The 23,581-nt window shown below is 33.4% G+C and overlaps 1 protein-coding gene and 1 pseudogene across 1 annotated transcript; both read right to left on the bottom strand.

The window, feature by feature from the left end:
• Window positions 1-863: 863 nt before the first annotated feature.
• Window positions 864-11,037, bottom strand: LOC108198404 (serine/threonine-protein kinase PBL27-like; annotated as a pseudogene).
• A 2,274-nt stretch (window positions 11,038-13,311) lies between these two features.
• Window positions 13,312-19,093, bottom strand: LOC108199727 (probable inactive purple acid phosphatase 2). The gene is made up of 2 exons (XM_017367669.2): window positions 18,274-19,093; window positions 13,312-14,919 (listed from the first exon to the last, which is right to left on the bottom strand). The coding sequence occupies exons 1-2, from the start codon at window positions 18,958-18,960 to the stop codon at window positions 13,630-13,632; spliced, it is 1,977 nt and encodes a 658-aa protein (XP_017223158.1). The 5' UTR covers window positions 18,961-19,093; the 3' UTR covers window positions 13,312-13,629.
• Between the last annotated feature and the right edge of the window lie 4,488 nt (window positions 19,094-23,581).

Below are 23,581 nucleotides of genomic sequence, written 5' to 3' on the forward strand. Positions count from 1 at the left end.
TACCCATTTGATATTTATGGCCACTTCAGTGACCATCTTGATACCGTTTTGAGTTCAGTGACCAACTTGATACATTAAGCCCACTTCAGTGATCAATTTGATAATTAACCCCTTTCTTTTATCAATTATCAATTATATATGTATATTTTGTCAAAAAAAGAAAGTTTTTATTGGAATTGTGCTAGTGTTTCAGCACCACTAAATTTCAGTAATGGGAGATGAATTTTGTCAGTCTGGTATCGGATAATGAATTAAAAAAAATCAAAAATAATATTTTTACAATACTACTTACATTTTGGGATTCAGGTTTTGGATAAACCCGATCCGAAACCAGTGGATTTGGATTTGGATGTGATATGTAAAATCCGTTTGGATTTGGATTTAGATTTTAAGAATAATTTGGATTTGGATACGTCAGATATCCAAACCGATCCGACCCGTTGCCATCCCTATCTTTAATATCGCTGGAAACCAATTCTTTCAGTGTTATTATTATTTATTTAAATATCTTAGAATTGATTTTAAATTGTAAAATTAAAATGAATAAATTTTTGTCCAAGACCCAAGAGATAATTAAAATTTCCATAAAAAATAAATAAAATAAACTTTAAAATCATATAAACACAAACACAGTTAAAATAAATGAGATATTATTATGAATGAAAATGTGCTCTACATAGCATAGATGGATTGAATTCAACATAGATTAATTCGCATCCGCAAATATTATCTTATGACCCTTACGATGCACATATACTTTTAAAATTATAAATGTATTTTAATAATCTTTATAGTGCACAGCTATTTTTAAAAAATATATTTATTTAAAGTAAAGTAACTGTAAACGCAATCAGACCAGCGACTTGTATCATTAATTACAAGCCTGTGTTCTTGTGCTCAGCAAGGAAAGCAAGAAGTTGTGATTGTAGAATCAAACCATTCCCCACCTGCTAAAGGACTTACAAATACAAACCAACTCAATTTGCTATGCTCAGAAGTTTGTTAACATACAGAAACAACTTAAAGGCTTCCTATGATAACTAGGGTAACGATTTAATAAAGAAAATGAATTGCATGAGGGCACATATTCATGTTGCAATCCTGCAGCTTCTAAATATCCTTCTCAGGACCATACAAGTCCCACATCATTCCTTGAAAATATTCACCACTGTTATTTTGTCACCTGTCTCCATACATGACCACGAGCCCAGTACGGCTAATAAACGTCATTCAGTCATTTGTGAGACGAGATAAGGCAGCTACCACATTCTGGATCAGAGGACGGGCAGAAGCCTGTTCTTGGATACACATACATGCCACGGCTACAGCCTGGTACAGACCTCGCATTGGATACTGATCTTGTAGTCTAGGGTCGGCAATTTCTGCAAACTTCCTGTGGTCAATAAAAGGTCTTGCCTGCAGTTAGACAACATCGACAACAAATTAACATCCTCATACCAGTTCCAAGAGCATATGTAGGTAAGTACGAAAACTGGGCTGTATGGATTACCCATTCTACAAGGCTTTGTTGTCCTTGAGGTCGAGTACTGTCAATGGCTTTACGTCCAGTTATGAGCTCCAACAGCACTATGCCAAAACTGTAAACATCAGATTGAACCGTCAATCGTCTTGACATAGTTAGGATCCCAGTAACCATTAGTTCCCATCACCCGAGTGGCAACATGAACCTTATTGCCTGTTGGGCCAAGTTTTGCAAGTCCAAGGTCAGAAAGCTTTGGGTTAAACCCTTCCCCTAGTAATATGTTGGATGATTTGAAGTCCCTGTAAATAACTGGAGGGGTTGCCTTGACATGGAGATACTCTAAACCTTTGGCTGCACCTGCAGCAATCTTCATTCGTGTGTTCCAGTCTAGAGGTTCTCGATTTTGTGGAAGATCTGCAAATAAATTTAAGAACTCTAAATAGCTGATTTATACAAAATCTGGAACGGAATATTCTGTTCACATGCAGTAGATGGCAGAACAAGGTAAGTTTTTAATTAACAAGGATACGCATCCCTTATATGTTCCTATCCCCTTGTTAATATATTATGGCTGCAGAACATAAGGGCAGTAATCAGTATATCATCCAATATGTACAAGTAATGAGCAGTGAGTAGACTAAAATCAAAAAATCTGTTTGTTACTTTGTTTCTTTTGTTTTTAGCTGGTTTCCAGAATTTACTAAAGCACGTAGAAGTTTCAGTCTATACAGATCTATATACTGTAAATTACACGATTTTACTAGATAGACATCTGAAAAACACTTAGCTACAAGTTTAGTACAGTAGCCTGCAAACAGAAAAATATACAACATATACATATCTGAAAAACTACCACAAGAATAAACTCACTCAAGTGTCCACCTGCAAATAGCGATTAGCTGCGCAATGACATTGAACATCAACACATGCTTCTGTCAGTTAATTCTCATCTTGATAACATGCCTCACATTCCATATACTTTCAATTCATCATGTAACACACAAAATTTAAATATCATCCTGATGAAAGAGAACTTGAACGAGCAAATTAGAATACTTGTAAATGTTTACCGTGCAGGTGGTTATCCAGCGATCCCAACATCATATACTCGTATACAACAAGCCGTTGAGCGTGTTGAGCACAGTATCCAATCAGACTGACAAGGTTAGGGTGGTGCAGAACATTAAGGATCAATATTTCAACAAGAAATTCCCTGTGACCCTGAAGCCCACCTCTATCCATTTGTTTCACAGCTACAACCTGTTCATCATGATTGCATTTCTATTAGCAGTGATCAGTGCCAAGATAAAAACAACATACTTGCATCTTGCTGATTAAAATCACTCAAGCACGGAGCTTTATATTCATGTGAATTCAAGTATTTACAAAAAATAACAAAAAGATGGGAATAGATGAACAGTATCAAGTTCCAGGTACAAAAGAAATGGCAGTACAATTAGCATGATATGAACAAGATTCTAAATACTCTCATATACCAAGAATTGTTAACATATATTATGTGCTCCATATTCTGTGGCATACCAACCCCCGATGTCCTGATGAATCCCATGAAGCTTACCGTACAGTTTAAATGTAGAATAACTTATAATCAGAATAATATTCTGATTATATCCTCTTAATGAATATAATCAGGATTACAACTCTTATATAAGCTTCAAGCACTAGCAATAGGTTAAGAAATAAATTAAAAACGTCTTTCCTTTACTTAAGGAACAAACAACAAATTACTAATGACCAAAAAATTCTAAAATAACAAAATATAATAATAATATCCGCAACACTGCAGCCCAGAGGTAGGGGGGGTTAGACCATGGAGGTAAGGTGTGTGAGATTTTAAATTATGTGCCTCTTTATTATTATCGTTGTTATTGTTGTTGCCATCATCATCATGATTAAACTTTTAAACAATTTCTGGGACATATAATTCCACACACCACACTCCGTCTTTAGCTTAGCTCGGTTGTACAGATGTTACATTCCTGTCTTAGCTCAAGTCTACGAAGTTTGTTCAAAGACTTAATTTAGTCAAGATGTCAGCAATTTGATTACATATAGGCAAAATAATTTAAAGGACTTCATTGTTGGCTCCTCGACTCTAAAAATGAAATGTTGTGTTTCTATCTTTCTTTTATACTCTTCTTCACTTTTTATTTCCTCCAAGTCTGCAAATATATTTCTGAAAAGTAATAAAATTCCTTTATCTATCAATCCGATCCTTCTTTAATCATATAATTTTTAAAATATGCTACATACTTTTATTATTGTCGTTTAAATAGTACATGTGTATGACTGATAAATTATTGAGAAAACCCTTTATTGATTCGAACATAAAACTGTAACTAGTCGAACTACTCATTCAATGTACTGTATAGATGAGACATGCGCTTCACGCCTTTACCGAGCCACACTCTATTGCCTCGTGTTTTGCACCTAGGTTCCAGGAGGTTTTGCACCTCTTACCCTTCATAACACTGGTTCATATCGTCCACCAGTGTTTGTGACTGGGGAAACATCCAAAGCTGAGGAGATTTTAGCAAATAAAGTTTGAAAGGCCATGTCATATTTAGTGATGTTGAGGACAAAGAGAAACGCGGGATTTACATATGGACAACTACAATTCAGAATTACAACTCTGATATACTGAGAATTTTTTAGATAATTATATTATATACCTCTAAATTATGAACACTTAAATTAGTGTTGACTCAGATTCTAAACAACAAGCACTATCTAGGTCGGGAGTTGGTCTGTGGCCGTTGATGGCCATGGAGGTTTTTTACAGCCATCTGTTTCCTGGCTAGGATTATAAATTTTGCTCCATTTTTGGCTTAAAAACATACTACCAGCAACACTTTTTAGCTGGTAGATTGTCTTCCAGCTACAAATTTTAGCTAATAGGTTACAAAAAAATTTCTGGTAGAACGGATTTTTTTATTCTTTTTTTGCCAAATAAATATATGAGATTTCATTAATCAGAATAAAACTATGCTGGGACAACCCCTAACCAGCGATACAACCAGGTGAAAAAACAAAATAACTTATTTCCTGACTGTTTAACAAATAGAATTTCAAAAATTCTCGAATCTAAGAATGAAATCAAAGACATCCTAATCAATCCAAATTGCACCGACATCCCTGAATACGTTATTATCACAATTAACCTTAACACATAAGAATCATTGATAGCCCGGTGTTCAGAAATCCCAATTGCATAAACTGAGGTTGGAGAAACTGCACCCCAACTAATGACTTGCCGGATACCAGCTATTGACATGCAGTAAATGCTGGAATCCAAAAAATGAACAATATCCAGTTGTGAAAGGTGAGCTCTTGCAATAATCACCGCCGCTCTAGCCTTGATACGGACTTTCCAGATCTCCCAAAACACCAATTCAATCACTCTCGAAGGACCAAAATAACAAAACAAAACACACCAGAATATACTAAAACATATGACACACTCCAAAAGGAGAGACACAAACCACTCCAAAAGGAGAGACATAAAAACACCCAAAAGATAAATGCAAAATTCTCACCCAAGGTGAAGATTATTGAAGGAAAAATGAAAAGAAAACAATAGGCCAGAGAAAATAGATCTCCTAAGATGACTATGGTTATTTAGATGAGTAGAGGGGAAGGGGAAGAGGAGACGGCGGATGAGGGGAGAGAAGGGAGAGAAAGGGGGTCGACTCGACTCTCATTGAAACCCTTGTACTCAAGCTAGCTGGAAAGACAAAATTATGAAATACCTTAATTTTAGCTAATAGGTTAACCCTAGCTTAATCCCTTTGCTATGATTTTTGAAGCTAGCTTACCTTCCACTCCATTTTTGTCCGTCTTCTCTCATAAGACAGACCACTTAAACAAGATTAGCTTCAATTAATTTGCTTCAGTACTCTACCAAATATCATACCAGGAATAGCCAAATAAGCAAGTAAAAACTTCACTCAGATGTAAAAAGCTTGCTATACAAAAGAGTAGTAGCTATACTCATCTACAATGTCTCTAAAACGACACTTTGCAACACAGGAAAATTCTTAACACAAAGCAAACAAAGTGTCAAGACGTTCTTCAAGGAAGATAACCAGGTGGCTTCAAAAATGATGAAAAAAGGTATTAAGCCAGGGTTTAACTAGTTTCAGGTAGAGGTGGCAAAATATGGTTTTGGTTTGGTTTTGGTTCTTATAAAATGGATTTGGTTTGGAGAAATGAACCAAAACCATTTCCAAACCATATATTAATAAATGTGGTTATGGTTTTAGTTTGAATTATAGGTAACTAGTTTAGTAAGGGAAAATAAGTATTATATAATGAACAAAAATTAATACACTCAAGTGACAATATAATGAATACTAAATAAAACAAAAGTGTGTTTGAGTGTGTGAGTTGATGTAGTGGTTCAAGCTCTTGGCTTCTCCAAGTAAGGTCATGAGTTCGAATCATGAGATGTGCATGTGTGGTGACTAGCAAAAAGAAAGAAAGAAAAGAAAAGGAACAAATCAAATCTTAAAAGTGAGACCAAATGTGGTTAGATCCATATTTTGTGAGAAATGTGAGACTAGAAACCAAACCAAATCCATTTTTCTATATGTGATTTTAAATGGATCCAAATCCACAATTTTGGTTTGGTTTGGATTGGTTTAATGGTTTTGCAACCATATTGCCACCTCTAGTTTCAGGGGTATTTTTCCCTTCCAGCTACTATTTGTAGCTTGAAGCTTTGAATTCAGTTCTACCAGAAATTTAACCATAAAATCTTGTACTTTTCTAGTACGTAAATTAGATGAACCTACTAGCCGTATAGCTCGAAGACAATCTACCTGCTAAAAAAGTAGCTGGTAGTATGTTTTCCGGCCAAAAATAGTACTCCCTCCGTCCCTCCCATTTCTTATCGAATGGGTTGGGCACGGAGGTTAAGAAATATGAATAAAGTAGTTGAAAAGAGAAAGAAAAGTGGGTGAAGTGGTGGGACCCACTGATTTTTAATGTATAAAAAGGAGATAGTGGAGTAAAAGTAGTGTGAAAAGGAAAGAAAAGTGGAGAAGTGGTGGGACCCAATCGACCATATTTGGTAAGTTTTGAAATGTAAAGAATTGGATGGGACACCCCAAAAAGGAAATTGTAAAGAAATGGAAGGGACGGAGGGAGTAGCTAGTAGCTAGTACCTCGCCATTCCTGGCCATCAATGTCCAAGGACCAGATCCCAGCTACGTCATGAAGTCATAAGTTATAACTCCTTCCTTAATTCTAGTAATAAAAAAAACTATAAAGAGATCATGTTAATCCGTTTGCTTGGAAGAGAAAGAAAACTCCTTGTAATCATCGATTCAAAAGGAACAAAAAATAATAATAATGGAAACATTCATGAAAACATTATTCCACAATTACATATTGTTTATACTGTGCAGTTACGTTGACAATTTTTCTGTTTAAGAAAAATTCTGAATCCTGAGAAGTTGACAAATTACTGGTTGCAACTAATATACACAAAAATGATATAGTAAGAGTAAGATCAATATTAAGTAAACGATTAATGGTATAGCTTTCCACAAAGATGTGCCCAACTATGTCACAAGTATATTCAAATCGTGCTCTCTGCAACTCATAAAATCTGAAATGGCCACATTATCCTTATGGTTGAACCTTTCTAGAAGTTTCTTAATGCTCCATATATATTCATTATGCTTACTTTCGGCTAAGGTACAATATAACATAGCTTTCCAATATGATCTTATGGATGGCATGCATCTATTTCCACCAGGAACGCCAAAATTTAAAGTGTTACTATAATTCACAACATTTAACTTCATATTCATGTACCTAGCGCATCCTGAGCAATACATGAGAAACATCGTTAACAAACAATGTACGTGTTTTGTGAAGTGTCCAAAATGATCAGAACCAAACAATATTCATTAATTGTCAAGGAAGTGCTAAAACGTAATATCAAAAAAGATGTAAGGAAGTGACCTGGGTTGCAGTTTTAAGTTCAAACAGATGGGGAAAACTAATTCAATCTCAATAATGTGATTAACAGATATTTCAATTGGACTAAGATCATTTTGAGCATGTGTAAATGTTGAAGGGATTCATAAATCAATTTTGTTAATTTGTCGGATAAAACATTTTAAACAACAATGATATTCTTTATATAACGCTATCAAAGGGCCAAAGGGTTGGCACTCAAAATTTACAAGGACTCAACAGGACAATTCTAAAAGTTCAAAAGTTGTTTGCAAATTTAGGAAACACTGAGATCTGGTTTCTACAATCTTTATAAATTTAGGAACTAGACTATGACTCTCTGAAAGTCCATAGTGTTTTTCAAAATATTATAGTGTTTTTCAAAATATTTTGAAACTTGTTGACATGTGACTCTAAATTTACATACAAACAAAAATGTTAAGGTTACATACCACATGTTATTTTTAGCACAACAAACTCACTAATGATTTTCAACCAGAAAAATTAAAATTAAAAGAGCAACCCAAAACTCTTAACATCAAATTAAATATTAATAGACGCTTAATTACTTAATTAATAATATTATTATTATGAACAAAAAATGAAGTTAGGCATGTCGAACAATTAAAAATTAATAGTTAGATATTATATTTGAGGGACCAGGAGAATAGGAGATCCATTGGACAAATGATTTTCTTAAAATATATAATATAATAATCAGCAAGAAGGGAAAGTTTACCTGACCCGTGTTTTGAAGCACACCTTTGTAGACACGTCCGAATCCTCCTTCCCCTATAAAGGACTCCTGACTGAAATCATTTGTTGCAGCTGAAAGCTCGCTTAAAGTAAATGTTTGTGCTACAGTGTGAGCATCAGGTACTTCCATTGCTCCAGCTGATTCTCTCTTTACGTCACCCTTTACACCAATACTGCTTCTAGAGTTAAGCGTATCTGCCTTAACGAGTTCTATCAAAATAAGTAAAAAGGATTTACTATATAGGTGACACGATTTTCTTACCTCACAAGACACAGAAGTTATTGTTTTGGTCTCTGTTATATTAGAGTATTACAATTATAAGGGAACTATATCTTATATATAATAAGCATAAAGAGGAATCTTACTCCTAGTTTTGGTTGTAACAGTACCACAAAAAATATAAGGATCGTTACATCTCTTACTAAATAGAAAACAAGCATTAGATCTATTAGTAAAGAGTTCTTTATTTGTGCTAATAGAGGGCTTTGTATCAAACCTTAAAAATGACAAATATCTTTTCTTATTTTATGATTTGTGTCCAAACTTTAACTGATACAATAGTATAATATTCAAGCATATAACCACACGCCTAGCTACTGTAATAAAATCATATTTTAGCATGATCATTCTGTTCAGTGGAGGCTTTCTTGCTATCCATCATGGCCTTGATATGTGTGGCTAATCATCCTACATCAAAGGAGTAACGTCTAACTCTATTACCAAATCTAGCATATCTTTGCAAAAAAAGTACGATTATTTTGTGAATCATATTTGGATTCTTCAGCATACATGCCAAAAAGTTTAAGGGGCACATACATTAAATCCAATGGCATGTAACTCTATCAATATGAGGCGTTTTGGGTCTGCCGAAAAATATATTTGTCAAGGCTTTACCCAAAACAGACAATACCATACTGTTAGAAACTGAGATTCCGTTGATATAAAAGCTTATAAATATGAATTTATTCATACTTTTCGGAGTATCACAATGAAGCCAGGCCTCTATTTATAGAATAACTGTAAAATTTACTTCATGTCTATACAATCTCTGCAACAACTTATTAATATTACAAGCTACGCTTTCTGCAGTAAGTTACATCATTTTGTTTGCATATGAAACGGATAGTTGAATTATCCATGTTGCTTTGTAGTCAAAATCAATATACTTATATAAAGGAGAAGCGAGGGGCGTGTAGGTGGCGCCTCTCACATCGCTTCGTTTTATTTTTCTAATTTTCTGGAATTTTTGGATGAAAAATATCAAAAATTAGAACTACTTTTTTTAATTTCAGGTATATTAGAAACAAGTTTCAGAATCTGATTTTGTTTCAGATTATTTATGGAATATAGTAGCTTGAAAGTTTTAATCTGATTTTGTTTCAGATTATTCAATTATGGGAAAGACAGATTATTTATGGAATATAGTAGCTTGAAAATTTTAATCTGATTTTGTTCAGATTATTTAATTATGGGAAAGAGTAGCAAACAAGTCTCTCTCCACCTATAAATACCCGTATAGATCGTAGGATTTGGATATCTAAATACAACCTCCTCGCTCAATACCACAAACATAGCTGATAGTTCTCTTACTCGATTTTTAAAAGAGGAGCGAGGGGCGTGTAGGTGGCGCCTCTCACATCGCTCTGTACTATTTTTTAATTTTCTGAAATTTTTGGATGAAAAATATCAAAAATTAGAAATACCTTTCTCTTGCTCGATTTCTAACTCGGAAGTGTCGTTCTTCTGCAACGATAAGTGAAGGCTGTTACAGTAAAGGTTGTTGCAAGCAAATATAATTATAGACCGTTATATTGGAGTCGACAAATCCAAACACAGGAAAAGAATATAGTCTTGATAGGACATTGATAGTTGATGTCAATAAATTAACTATTAATGATGTATGTTTGTTGGTTATTCTTTTATAATATTTGTTTTGTTCATCGGACATGTTTGTTGTTGTTAATTTTTATATTATTTACTTTGTATACATGAAAAAATTATTCATGCATTATCTGTTTGCTCCGTTCAAGCAACTTTTAAGAGGGTAATTATATTTAAGTTAAATGTTTTTGTGCACGATCAATCTAAAAAAATTGGAGTAAGGTGACAATGTAAGAACATGATTACTTTCCAAAAAAAAATAAATAATAAAATTAAGATTCATCATGCTTTAAATTGTTAATTACGGGTATAAATTTATTTTCATTTTTTCACCATGAATTATAGTCTAATTTTGCAATTTTATATATTAGTATTTGTATTACATCAAGATTTTTATAAAATTATTTTATTTTACAAATATTAATATTGGATCATTAATATACTTTTTATAGACAGTCATGAAATTATTTTATTTTATAAATATTAATATTAGATATTAATATAATTTTTATAGGTCGCCGCAACGCGCGGATTCTCAGCTAGTTAAGCATAAAGATAGAAATGTTAGTAATTCATATGGCATACTTTCATAGTGATTGTAAATAATGAACAAACGACTAGCAAAGTGCTACCGATAAATGAATAGAATGCAAAAGCTCCGAAACTAACCAGAAGATTGAAGTGGATAATTTGGCAAGTGTGTCGGACGATTATGACTATTATTGCGATCTTTTGCGAATTGCGTGCTCTTTGCAAGTTTCCTCTGTATTATTCGAGAAACTGATCAACTCTTCAATTTCTTGCAACTAATTTGCAGTGTCCGGGTATTATGGATTGGGTCCTGTCCTATCAATTGGGTGCGGGACATTCAAACAACATATGTTTCTCGGTTGTTCATGGTTTGCGTAATGTTTTTTCGGTTTTTGAAGTGTGCACACACTACACACTGAGCATCAAATTTTATAAGTTCAATGGTTTTTAATTTGCTCATGCTTCTTTTGTAATGATGGACCCCTGCAAATTCATCAACCACACCAATCAAAATCCATCAAAATTATAGAATTTGGTGCTTATCATGTGTCCATGGGCACACATTAGACAAACCCATGTTTTTTCTTGGTTGTTGATAGTTTGCGTAATGTTTTAAAAAAAGACATCTAAATTGAGACGGATAGAGTATCTTTTTCAAGGTTAAAAATGGGGTGGAGAAAATGGGGACTGCCCAAACCCACTCTGAATGGGGCAGATCCGTCCCGCTAATATGCGGGATGGGGTAGTGACGGAGATTGATTTTATGCACCCAAAATATGGGGCAAGTATGGTATTTGTTGAATCTCCCGCGGGGATTCCCCGCCCCGCATAGATTTAATATAAATAAATAATTATATTTAATATAATATATTTATTATATTTAGTATAACATATTTATTATATTTAATATTATTATTTTATAATACACAAAACTATAATTTTAAAATCTATTTAATTTGGAGAAGATGAAGACTTTTTCTATTATATCATTAACGTCTTTAGTTTGTGAAGTATTTTAAGTAGTTCTGATCTTGAGACTTGAAAGTATTAGAAAGTTCTTATGTTAGTAAAATGTCTTTTTTGATATTTTATATGTAAAACGGTTACCAAAAAAAGATTGCGCGATATTGTTATTCTAATTTGACATGCATGTATTATTTAGTTTTTTGCTTTTAATATACGTGTCTCATATATTTTTATTAAATTCTGAAGAAAAAATTACTAAATTTTTAAATAATTATTTAAAATGTAATAATATAGCAGCGGGGCGGGGCGAAATTATATTAAATCCCCAGTGCGGCGGGGATGGGGATTAAAAATAAATCCCCGCCGGGAATGAGGCAGGGACGGGGCAGGAAAAATATACATGGGAGCGTGACTGGGAAATAAAGTCCCCGCCCCGAACCCGCCCGATTTTTAAACGGGAAAAATATCAAATTGGTGATTCGTTCCATTCAAATATATCAATTAAGTTACCACTTTCCAGTTTGACTCCAATTGGTCGCCGAAGTACCTCTTTTGTTCAACCCGTTAGAGTCAAACAAGCGTATCGGTCATTTTTAACGTTAAACGTTAAAATATATATTAAATCAGCCAAATACATCGTGTGGAGATGAGTTGACATGCTTACTAGATTAAGACAAAATAAAACTCAAAGAATCTCATACAAATTTACACATATACATATTGCGCAAGAATTGAAGGACATGTACATATATACATGTATATGTATATATTTGTCTGAATTTTTTTGGGTTTTATTTTGTCTTAATCTAGTCATCATGACAACTCATCTCCATGTGGCGGTCTTATGCTAATTTAACGTTTATTTTAACGTTTAGCGTTAAAAACGATCGTTCCTCTTATTTGACTCTAACGGACTGAACAAAAGACGTACTTCAGTGACCAATTTGAGTCAAACTGGAAAATGGTGACTTACTTGATATATTTGAATGGAACGAGTCACCAATTTGATATTTTTCTCATTTTTAAACCTAATCTTTTTTAATACATTCTACACTTTTAAGTTGTTAGACCGGTGAAATACTCATATCGCTCGCCTAGTTAAAAAAGTCATTCAACAGACGATTAATCTCAACGTGTTAGAAAAAAGTTATAAACCTACCTTGGATATTATAAAATGTTATAAAATCTGTATAGTACTATTAAAAACGTTACCGATATGTGATTGCTGAAAGAACTCTTATATATCACTCCTTGTATATTACTACCACTTTCATTGTAGATCAACAATCATGAACTCTAACATTTTTTTATCTAAATTATTACTCACTTTTACTACACATCAACTGCTGTATTAGATACAAATTCTAACCTTTTCTTGTTTAAATTATTACTCACTTTTACTGCACATCAATACATCATCATCCCAACTAATAGCATACATTAGGAGACGTATAGTATACATTGGTATACGGGGACGTAACACGAATTTAATGTTTCAATAAAATATAAATCTGTAACTTATTTTTTAGGATTTTTTTCCTCGTATAAAAATATAACATTCATATTTTTATACAAAAATTAGAAATTTTTTAAAAATAAGTCATAAAACTATATTTTATAAGAGTTTTAAAATACGTGTAATGCAGTGATAAACATACAATTGAATGGGAAAAAAAAAAGTCCTCAATTTTAGATCCACACACTTGAGTAACAAATGAATACTTCAAAATGTCACATAAAACATTACATATAGTTATTCATACAATTCTAATTATTCTATAATTCTATCAAGAGCAACAATATTTTACAACACATTTACGTGGTCTGTCATAAATAAAGTCAAAATATATAAAAAGAAGCCCCATCTCGGCTGATTTAGTCAGTACTGCTGAAGGGAGTTGAGAGTCTAGCAGGCTCGGCTGATTTAATCAGTACTGCTGGAGGGAGTTGTCTAGCAGGAAGAATCTTATATTTTATATGTACAAAATTTTTAATTAAATCATCCTCTCTGCAATTGATGTGGAATTCAAGTTTCTTCACTTTTCACTGGAGTCCATTTATTAAGTGATGCAATCTCTCTTCTAGAATGTGATATGAACCCAAGAACATATCCAATAAGAACCCCCACCACCAGTACAACAGTTCCGACAACATACCAAGATCCTGAGTATCGCGCCTGAACCCTTGATTTAGAAATATTATCGTTGACCCTTACTTTAGAAACATGACCATTTGGAAAGTGATCATTATAGCCATTTTCATAGCCAGCAACTTGACCAGATGCCAGAATATCTACCACATCATGTACCTTGCCATCATGATTTCCTACAAAGGAAAGTGTTAGCTTTTCTTTTGTTGCATGAAGTCTAGTGTACCCAAATTCTCCAGTACGATACATTGACCATTTAGGTTGTGGGAAAACAGGGTCAGTAGGGTGATCTGGTCTTGGTTCCCATATAGGTTGCCAGTCTTGACCTGCCATTCCTATAACGACATGCACGGGTAATGCTTCCACTCCACAAGTAAAATTATTTATTGGACAAAACCTTTCGTACCTATGTACGTGACCCCATAATGCAAGGGTTACCTTATTTTTCACAAACAGAGGCTCCAGATGCTCAAGCATCTTCTTTCTTAAAGGAGCATCTCTGATCTCATTGCTTGTTGTGTACATTGGTCTATGTCCTTGGACGACCACAAACGGGGTCTTGCTTCTGTCAACTGATTCCAAGTCATTTTTTAAAAAGCTATGTTGGCTGCTCCCCTCTAGGAAATTGGTTTCTGTAGACATATATACGAAATGCACAACACCTACATCAAATGAGTAATACAAGTTTCGTGTTGCAGGAGCACTTGTTGCTGTTAATTCTGAAGAGTTTCCAGGCATATTGAACCTAAGACTGTAGGGTACCCCACATTCTCCACCCCCGTCTGTCTTATAAACAGAGCTAGCCCAGTCAGGTTTCCAAGGCTGTAATGGCCAATCATATTCATGATTACCAATGCACACTTGGTAAGGGACTTTGGAGGCAACCGGCTCAATCTGATTAAAAAAGGTGTCCCACAACCATGCGTACCCTCTAGCATAGCTAATATCTCCAATGTGGGAGATGAAAGTAGGCTTGTCACCAAGTGCTTCAATATCACGATGAATCCATTTTAGGGTTGATATGCTTTCTTCCTGTGTACGGAGAAAGGTGGAGTATGGTGTTGCAGCACCCATATCGCCAAACAAGAAAGCTGTTGTTTCATTCAGGCCTCCATCGTGAGAAACAAAGTTGTAAGTAGTGCTCCAACCCGCGGAGTCGCTACCCACCTGTCATATAAAAAGCAGATAGATGCTATAAATACTCGCCACTGAACAACATATCTTTGGAAACTTCTATTCACAAGTGTTAGTAATTTAACACATACAAAGTTGATAAAAACATTCAAATTGGTTGGCGAATTGACTATAACACCATCCCTTTTTTCAGTTTAATCTATGGAAATAAAATGCATAACAGCCTAACAATTGTCCATGATCAAACATTATCATATCTAGTACAAAAACTAACACCTCACACTTCCAGAATATATTCCTATTTGTTTGGCAATAACACAAAGACAAGTGATACTTTAGTTCAGAATCTTTGTAAAATAGAGAAGTGATGATGAAATAAATCTCGACAAAATTTAAGTGGATAGAGAGAATACGGGAACTAAACTGTGATAATATATGTGAAGTTAATACAACCTTGTAACAATATAAAGTTGAACAAAATGTCCAAAAAAGATATTGCAGGAGCGTCAAAGCGAACAGGTCACAGCTGAATTTAGCAAAATTATCACCAATTCATTACACATTAATATATCATAGATTCTAATGGCTCCCTGATTGTTATGGATGTATTATAGGTGACATGGCAAGTAACAAGACCATAATATCACACTAACAAGTACCAAGCGTGAACATGCAATCAGATAAACTCCAAATCTTTAGCAAATTGAGCATATATTCTTGATATTGATATATTCATTGCATCCCATAAGAGGGGATGGTTCTTAGGACCTAAAATTCATTCTTATTTATTGTCAGTCAGTCAGACTCTCATCCCCCATTCTCTATCAATATAAGTATATCACCTCCCCTTGGTTACACAGTCCCCTAAATTCAGTGAGTACAAAGTAAATATCATTTCACACCCCGACCTCTTTTAATACTCTCTTTTAAACTATATATTAACATACCCCTATATACCAAATTACCAATTCCTTTCCCATTCTGTCTGCCTGACTTGTTTATGCTTAATATATATATTAATGTGCTTTCTATGTACTTTTCTTTAGGAGTGCTCTCAATGCAATTTATGTATACTAGTTTATAACCCACATTTTATTTTACACCTTTTAACTAATTATTCGTATAAACATGTAGTAGTAGTTATTATGATTGTCATCTTTACATATATCAAAGCAAACATGGGTGTAACTTGTAGTACTAAAATTTTATTATGCTTTTTTGGTCATCCCTTAATTAACCTTATTTAGAAAAGAGAAATAATAAATCCAACACTAAAAAGCTTTCCCTTTGTACCAACAAGTCTACTATACGTGGTTGTCTCTTGCTCTTACAACATTAAACGAATTCAAAGAACAAATATACTATATACTCCAAAACAAAAAACTCCATCATTACCCTTTAACCTGTATTTTTTTAAAAAGTCAAATAGAAAAAATATATATAAATAATGAGAGACGTCTTTTACTCCAAGACAAACATGAAATCAATAAGTCACCACTTTATCCACTTTTTTCTAGCTTTATATAATTTTCTTAAACTTCGTTCCCCACCCAAATGTAAATAAATGTGTGGCTTAGAGGGACTAGCTTATATCACGTCGAATGCATGAGTACTTTTTCTATTCTAATACTTAATGTATTGAGCTTATATTTATCTTTGTTCTTTCCCTAATTTTTTAAGATGTTTAATTAATATCATGTTAAATATATTATAATAATTATATTAATTGTTTATTTGCTTTTTCGTTTAAAATACATGGATGTTAAAAAAAATATTTTGATATTGTTATTGAATGTATAATGTTTAGTTGTTTATAAATTAAATTTTTATTTAACACAAGTACCGTATATCATCATCTATTTTTCGATCGTTACTATTAATTAATCTTTTGTTTAAGCTATGGGGGACCCAAGACAACCAAAACCAACCATAAGAAGTCGCTCAGAGCATGTCCAAGGTGAGCCCGAGTGCGGTGGAACATGTGAAAAAGGATCCATCTTCAGAGTTTAGCATTGGAGCACCTTCCCAGGCTCAGTTCTGTTGTTTCTATTATATTCCACTCTTCTTTTTTATTTTTCTCTGACCGAGTTTACTGAAAAGGGGATATATACGTATCAGCGGGCCTGAAAAGTTGTTCACATGAGTTGTGTTTTCAGCGCCGAAATGGGCGTTTCTATTTTATATATTCTATTATAATGATCTAGTCAATACTAACAAAAATATATTAAAACATCCTAATTTCGCATCTTTTGGGCCTTTTTATTTCTAATCTGTTTTAATGGTCCGAACTCCGAAGTACTAAAAACTTATCCAAAGAGCCTAACAAAAACATATTCACCCAAAAAGAACCAGAGGCCTACTATTTAGGCCTATCTGTCAAGCCCTATTCCTATAATTCTAAATTCTAATTAACAACCAAACGACTTTTTTCACTTTGTGGGAATTTTAGATACTAGAAAACTAGTACTTACAGAAAGTTGATTCCTAAATGTAACCAAACAAGCACATGCTTTAGATTTGTTCCTAGAAATGATTAGGCATCTTCATACTAAAGCTTTCACAAAAGCTACCTAGGTGAAGGGGTGTACGCCGGAAAGGAACCAGCCCAGCTATAGCTGCCAATTTAAACCAATCAACTAATCCATACTTGTACAGTGAGTAACTTTTACATGTACATTCAAGGCATAAAAAACAATTATTTCTTACTAACCTAGATTCTAGTCAGTTAAAAAGTTCACCAAAATCAACTAAAAATATCACATTTGCTTTAAAAAAAACAAACTAAAATGATCACATAAACAACACCAAGAACTGATTACATTTAATCCTACTAATTTGTTCAATCTTACTAAGAGCAAGTCCAAGAGTGTCTTAGTTGATGCCCTAAATATAATATAAAATATCATGTCCTAGTATTTTAGGACATATTTTACCCACTTGAACTCCAACAATGTGCCTTATTCTTACAAGATGTTTAATATTTTATTATTAAAAACTCTCTTTCATCACTAAAGCATAATATAAAAATGGAGAGAGAAAATGAGTGTTGATGAGATTTTATAATAAAATATGTTATAGGGCAAGGAGAGAGATGCCTCAAAAATAAGGCTTGAGCATGTTGTCCTAGTGATATAAGGCATCACTAGGACATTGTTGGAGTAACTTTTTCCATCAAATGCCCTAAATGATAACTTAGGACATGAGATAGGGCATCTCTTGGACTTGCTCTAATCAAACAACAATAAAGTAGTTCAAGAACTTTCTTATAAATAATATCACATGTTCACAACCAACAAATAAAGCCAACTTCCGGATTAAAAATTCAGGTGACCGAGCAAATATAAACACAAGATACATAAAAGCATGCATTTGAATCCAGCAACTGACCTTATAGTAATACTTAATCCCTTTCTTCAAATTTTTCATAACCCCGTCGTGTATATACCCGGGATCCCTCCACCCAATACTTGTATTTGCCGGAGAATCACACATATGTTCCCTCTCATACCTCATAACCCGCGTACCCACAACCATATCCAACCTATTTTGACCCGACCCATATCTCACAAAACTCTCCTTCCCATCACCAGTCACAAACATCACCCTCATTTCACCCTCATTACCCGTCAAAGCCAAATGAACCTGTTCAGGGCCCCGACCCGACTCAAACTCCAACTCCTCTGACTTGCCCAACAGATGCTTCGTTCCAGGTAATGGGTTATGGTCCTGGTCCTGCTGGGTCGGGTCAACTTCGGATTCATCCCATCTAAAGATCCGAAACTGATAATTTGACCGGAGATTAACAACCGGGAAGGTGATTTGACCCGACCCGGATTGCCAATTGGATGAGTTGGACAGAAAGAAGTAGCCGATAAAGTGGGGTGATTCAGAGTTGGGTGGGGAGTAGATACCGAGCCAGTCGAGTTGAGAAGGTGAGTCGATTCCGGACCATTTGATTGTAACCGGGTCACCCGATTTAAAGAGCTTTTTCGGGGAGAAAGATATGGAGATTTCGGTTGAAGATGATAGCTCAAGAATTAGGAGGAAAAAAAGGGTGAGTGTTAATGGAATCATCAGAGGAGATTTGAGTATTATTTGGATCAGCAAGTTATGTTATAGATTCACAAGTTTGAACATGTAAACTATGTACAATTGTTTAGTTTATTTGATGATCTGGGTATGGATAGATCTGATGTCATTGTCCTCGTGGTTTGTTTTGGACATGTGTCTCTTTTTTTTCATCCTAGTAGCTAGGGGTGAGCAAAAATTCTCCAAACCGTCGGAAACCGGTCGATCCAATCCGTCCAAACCGAATTTAACGGTTTAATAACGGTTTGGTTTGGTTATGGTTTCAAATTATAAAAACCGAATTATTTCGGTTTGGTTTCGGTTTTTACTTTCAAACCACCCGATAAATCCGAACCGAACCGAATATGTAAATTCAAATATTAATATACATGTACTAAAATGTATTATTAAAAATAAAATTATAATCTACAAAAAATTGTAAAATCTTAAACATATAAAAAGTATCCTAGTAAAGATTTTCTTTAAAAATATTTTTTATTCTATTTTATGATATTAATTTTGATGTATGTATTATGTTTCAATTCTTTTTATTTATATTTTTATAAATGTATGCGAATACATTTTATTTATTTTCTTCCATCTCTGCTTATTTATCAAGCCAATATATTCTTGTATCCTCTTTAAATATGATTAAATAGAAAATATAACTTGAATTTTTCATTCCTTATTTTTCAAGTTAAAATTTAATTTTGTTGATAACTTTGTTTTACATATAAAAAACGGTTTAAACCGAAACCAAACCGAACCGAACCGTTTTAAATGGATTGGTTTGATTTGGATTTTAAACATAATGGTTTGGTTTTGGATTGAGATTTTGAAAAACGGATTATTTCGGTTTGGTTTGGTTTAGATCTTCCAAACCGCCCAAACCGCCCGGTGCTCACCCCTACTAGTAGCACAATTGTTTGCACGACTCAGAATCATGCATGCGGTAATTTTAGTTTTCAAACTCTTGAGGGATAAATTGAAATACACTCTTGTAATTATATTATTGTACTCATTTCAAAATTTTCGGTTGTCGATCTACTAAGTGAACAAAAAATTCAACTAAATAATTAAGCATCTAAAAACTTACGATTACGAGATTAAGATTAAAAAAGTTTCATAAAATAGTTTTTGAGTTTAACGATAACCATTAATTTTTAAATTGTGTCTACCGATTGTCATCGACCCGGATAATTTTCAACCCATCCCTAACATTATCCTAATTGCTCCTGGAGATGAACTTCTACATCGATGAACTTCTACATCTCATGTGCCCCTGCCATTAGGGGTGAGCATTCGGTTCGGTTAACCGAAAACCGTACCGAAAAACCGAAATAATTTCAGTTCGGTTAACCGAAAACCGTACCAAAAAACCGAAATAATTTCAATTCGGTTAACCGAAATTAATATTTCGGTTCGGTTTTCGGTAGCCAAATTTATGATTTTCGGTTTTTCAACCGCAGTTAACCGAAAATCGAATGGTTTACCGAATTTTATATATTTTATGAAAAAACTAATATTTTAATAATACTACCTCCATCCCAAATTAGATGTCCCCGTTGACTTTGGGCACGTAACTTTAGGTGCATTGACCGTCTACTTCCGAAATTTATTTTTTTATTTTTTCTTTTATAAATAAAAATTTCATATTTTAATTTTTATCTGCAAAAATAAAACTTTAAAAATAAGTCACGTATCTATGCGGTCAATGAACCTTAAATTGTGTGCCCAAAGTCAACGGGGCCATCTAATTTGGGATGGAGGGAGTACATGATTAGTGCACTTCAATAGTTATCTGTATCCACTTCATTAACTCAAAGAATCCATCATCTCTGAAACTTCCAAACGACGAGTCTTATCAGTTGAACAATCAGTATATCTACTCCTCGCGAATCAAACAATCAAACTAAAAGAATTAAGATAACCATTCGAGTATACTGATTCAGTTTTGTGTCTAGATGTGTTTCTGGCTTTGCAATTACAGCTATATGTTTGAATCTTTGTGTGTATCAATCTATTGGCTATCAGGAATCAGGAAATGTCACTGACCCAGTATGTGTGTACGCCAACATTACTACTACTTAAAAATTTCGGTTTATAAATTCGGTTTTCGGTAATAACTGAAATTTAAAATTCGGTTCAATTATAAAACCGATTTTAATTCGGTTCGGTATTTGGTAGAGGTTATTAGTAATTTTCGGTTTCGATTAATCGAAAAATATTTCGGTTTCAGTTTCGGTTAACCGAATGCGCAGCCCTACCTGCCATAGTCCAGACTGCTAATACTGGGTTTCATAAGACATCTAATATAAAGAATTTTTTCATAGTTGATACTATTATGCAATCTCTAATGAATATGTACACATGATCAGAAGGATAGTGATCGGGGCACTTCTTAATTACAACTTTCTTTTTAACAAATTCTTTTATTAGAATTCAAGTGTGATAGCATTTAACCTCATTTGTCGCTCCCTTGTTGTCCTTTGTAAGCAATCTTTTCCAAAATCTCGTGTATATCAGTCAAGTTTATTCTTGAGCAAGCTTCACCAAGTGGCATTTCAAGAAAGAATGAAGCAGTGCTTGCAATACTCGGCAACTAAGGGCAAAAAGTATCAAGAAAATAGCTGTGAAATGTCTGATATACCCTTATTCATCATATAATTACAAGAATACCAACCAAAAAATTCATTTAATTCACTAAAATTATCTAATGTTATTGAATGCTCTAATTACACATAAAATAATGACATTAATTACGCTTATCATCTTACATTAAAATTTCATTTATAAAAGTATCACTAACAAATTCGTGGCTACAAAAAATTAGAAGTCATTAATCAAGCAATTAATTCATGTAAATTTTAATCAATTAACACAAAAAATATTCACGTGTTTTGATTTTTGATTTTTTATTTAAATTTCGCAATCATAATCGCTTGGGTGAATCCCATAAATTTCATTTATTTACACACTTTCATGTTGATTCGATCTTAAACATTGCTAATTCTACACACTTGATTCAGTTTTAAACATTAAAAATTACACGTTGAGTCCGAATAATCTTAAGTATTATCAAAATATTCGAATCCTCCATACACTTTAAGTATATTATGACACATATAAAACTGCTTATAATAAAATGAAAATAGGAGCGTGAGATAGTGGCAGTGATACATTGTTCTCTGATCACAATCAAACTATCGAAAATTATATATGCATTACAAGAATTCTTGTAATATCTTGAAACTTAATCGTGATTTGACAACATGAGCTAATATGTCCAAATATGTTTATGATCCGTAATAAATTTTTAAAATACGGTGATTAATATTATTATTGCTAAATAGTAAATATTATATTTTCACTCGCTTAAACAAAGGAATCAAACTCACATATTTTATAGAAAAACAGATAAATAATACGCATGTTCTAAATAAGATAATTACACAAAATAATGATATAAAATACAATATAGATTAGCGGCCCGTGCCTTGCACGGGTTTTTATGCTAGTTAAAACATAAGAAGGAACCTGCATTTTTAAGAACAAATCATGGCTCAGTCGGGGTAGGAGGGGAGAGTTTTGTTGAGAGTTGGTGTTGTTGCAGTTAGTTAGAACTCTGATCAGCTGAGGGAGGGAGGGAGGGAGGGAGAGAGAGAGAGAGAGGGGTTGTTCAGTTGGTGGCTCGTGGCAACATAAAATGTCTTTGTTAAATTTTAACAAAGACTATATAAATAACTTTTGTTAGTTTTAAATGATACAATCACTTGATTGAAAGTTTTCGTTTTTTTTCGGTCAGTGGATCAAGTATAAGTTTTGATTGAGTATAGTTATGAACATTAACCCAATATAAAACACATCCTTAACATTATATTTAAAAAATGATAAAAAAAAATTGCATAAGTCCTTAAATGTTCATAACAAAGCTCCTCCAAACAATGCCAATATTTTTATTGCTAGCTCTGCATTGCAGAGCTTGCTAAAAGGGTGTGCAAGAGGAGCATCTGAACACGGCCTCAAATTTAAAAGGGCCTCAAATATTTTAAACCTATATATAGTGTCTATATATTTTTAGACCTAAAAAACTCTTTTAAAAGTCCATAACAAGATCCAAAACATATAAATATTATAGCTAAATACATCAAATTTTAATAGCGGGTCTGAATTTAAACAGACACAAAACTAGAAACATTTGTTATATCTCTATATCCTAATAAAGACTCTGAATTATCGATTATTTAATAACACTTTTCTCATTTTTTCGCATAAAATCATAGCCCTATCATGTTATTTCTATTTGACTGTTTCAGTTTTTCGTCTTTGTTTACTCCGTTCTCAAGTCCATCAGTTGGAGTTAATAAAATAATAAGGTTAGTTAAGGTAAACTTTTATAGCAAATCTATTATCTTTAACATTAGCAATCTAGTTTAATTGGATAGCCCTGATAAGTGTCTTTTATTTTTAATTTTTCGGTTTGATTGAGATTTAGTGATTGGGAATTGAGACCCTGAAACAAATAAAGTTGATTGAGATTTGAGCATTTGAAGCAAATAGAGCTGCTTAAAATTGTTTCTGCTTCAAACGACTCTAATTCACCATTACCAGGTTTTTTTGCTCCGCT

This window comes from Daucus carota, chromosome 8, assembly GCF_001625215.2.
Source record: "Daucus carota subsp. sativus chromosome 8, DH1 v3.0, whole genome shotgun sequence".
In the NCBI taxonomy this organism is placed as follows: Eukaryota; Viridiplantae; Streptophyta; class Magnoliopsida; order Apiales; family Apiaceae; genus Daucus; species Daucus carota.

Excerpts from the sequence above, each read along its gene's own strand:
- LOC108199727 (XM_017367669.2), bottom strand. The coding sequence starts at position 18,960 with ATGATTCCATTAACACTCACCCTTTTTTTCCTCCTAATTCTTGAGCTA. Across the intron at positions 14,920-18,273 it reads GGATTAAGTATTACTATAAG|GTGGGTAGCGACTCCGCGGG; the intron begins GTCAGTTGCTGG and ends TTTATATGACAG.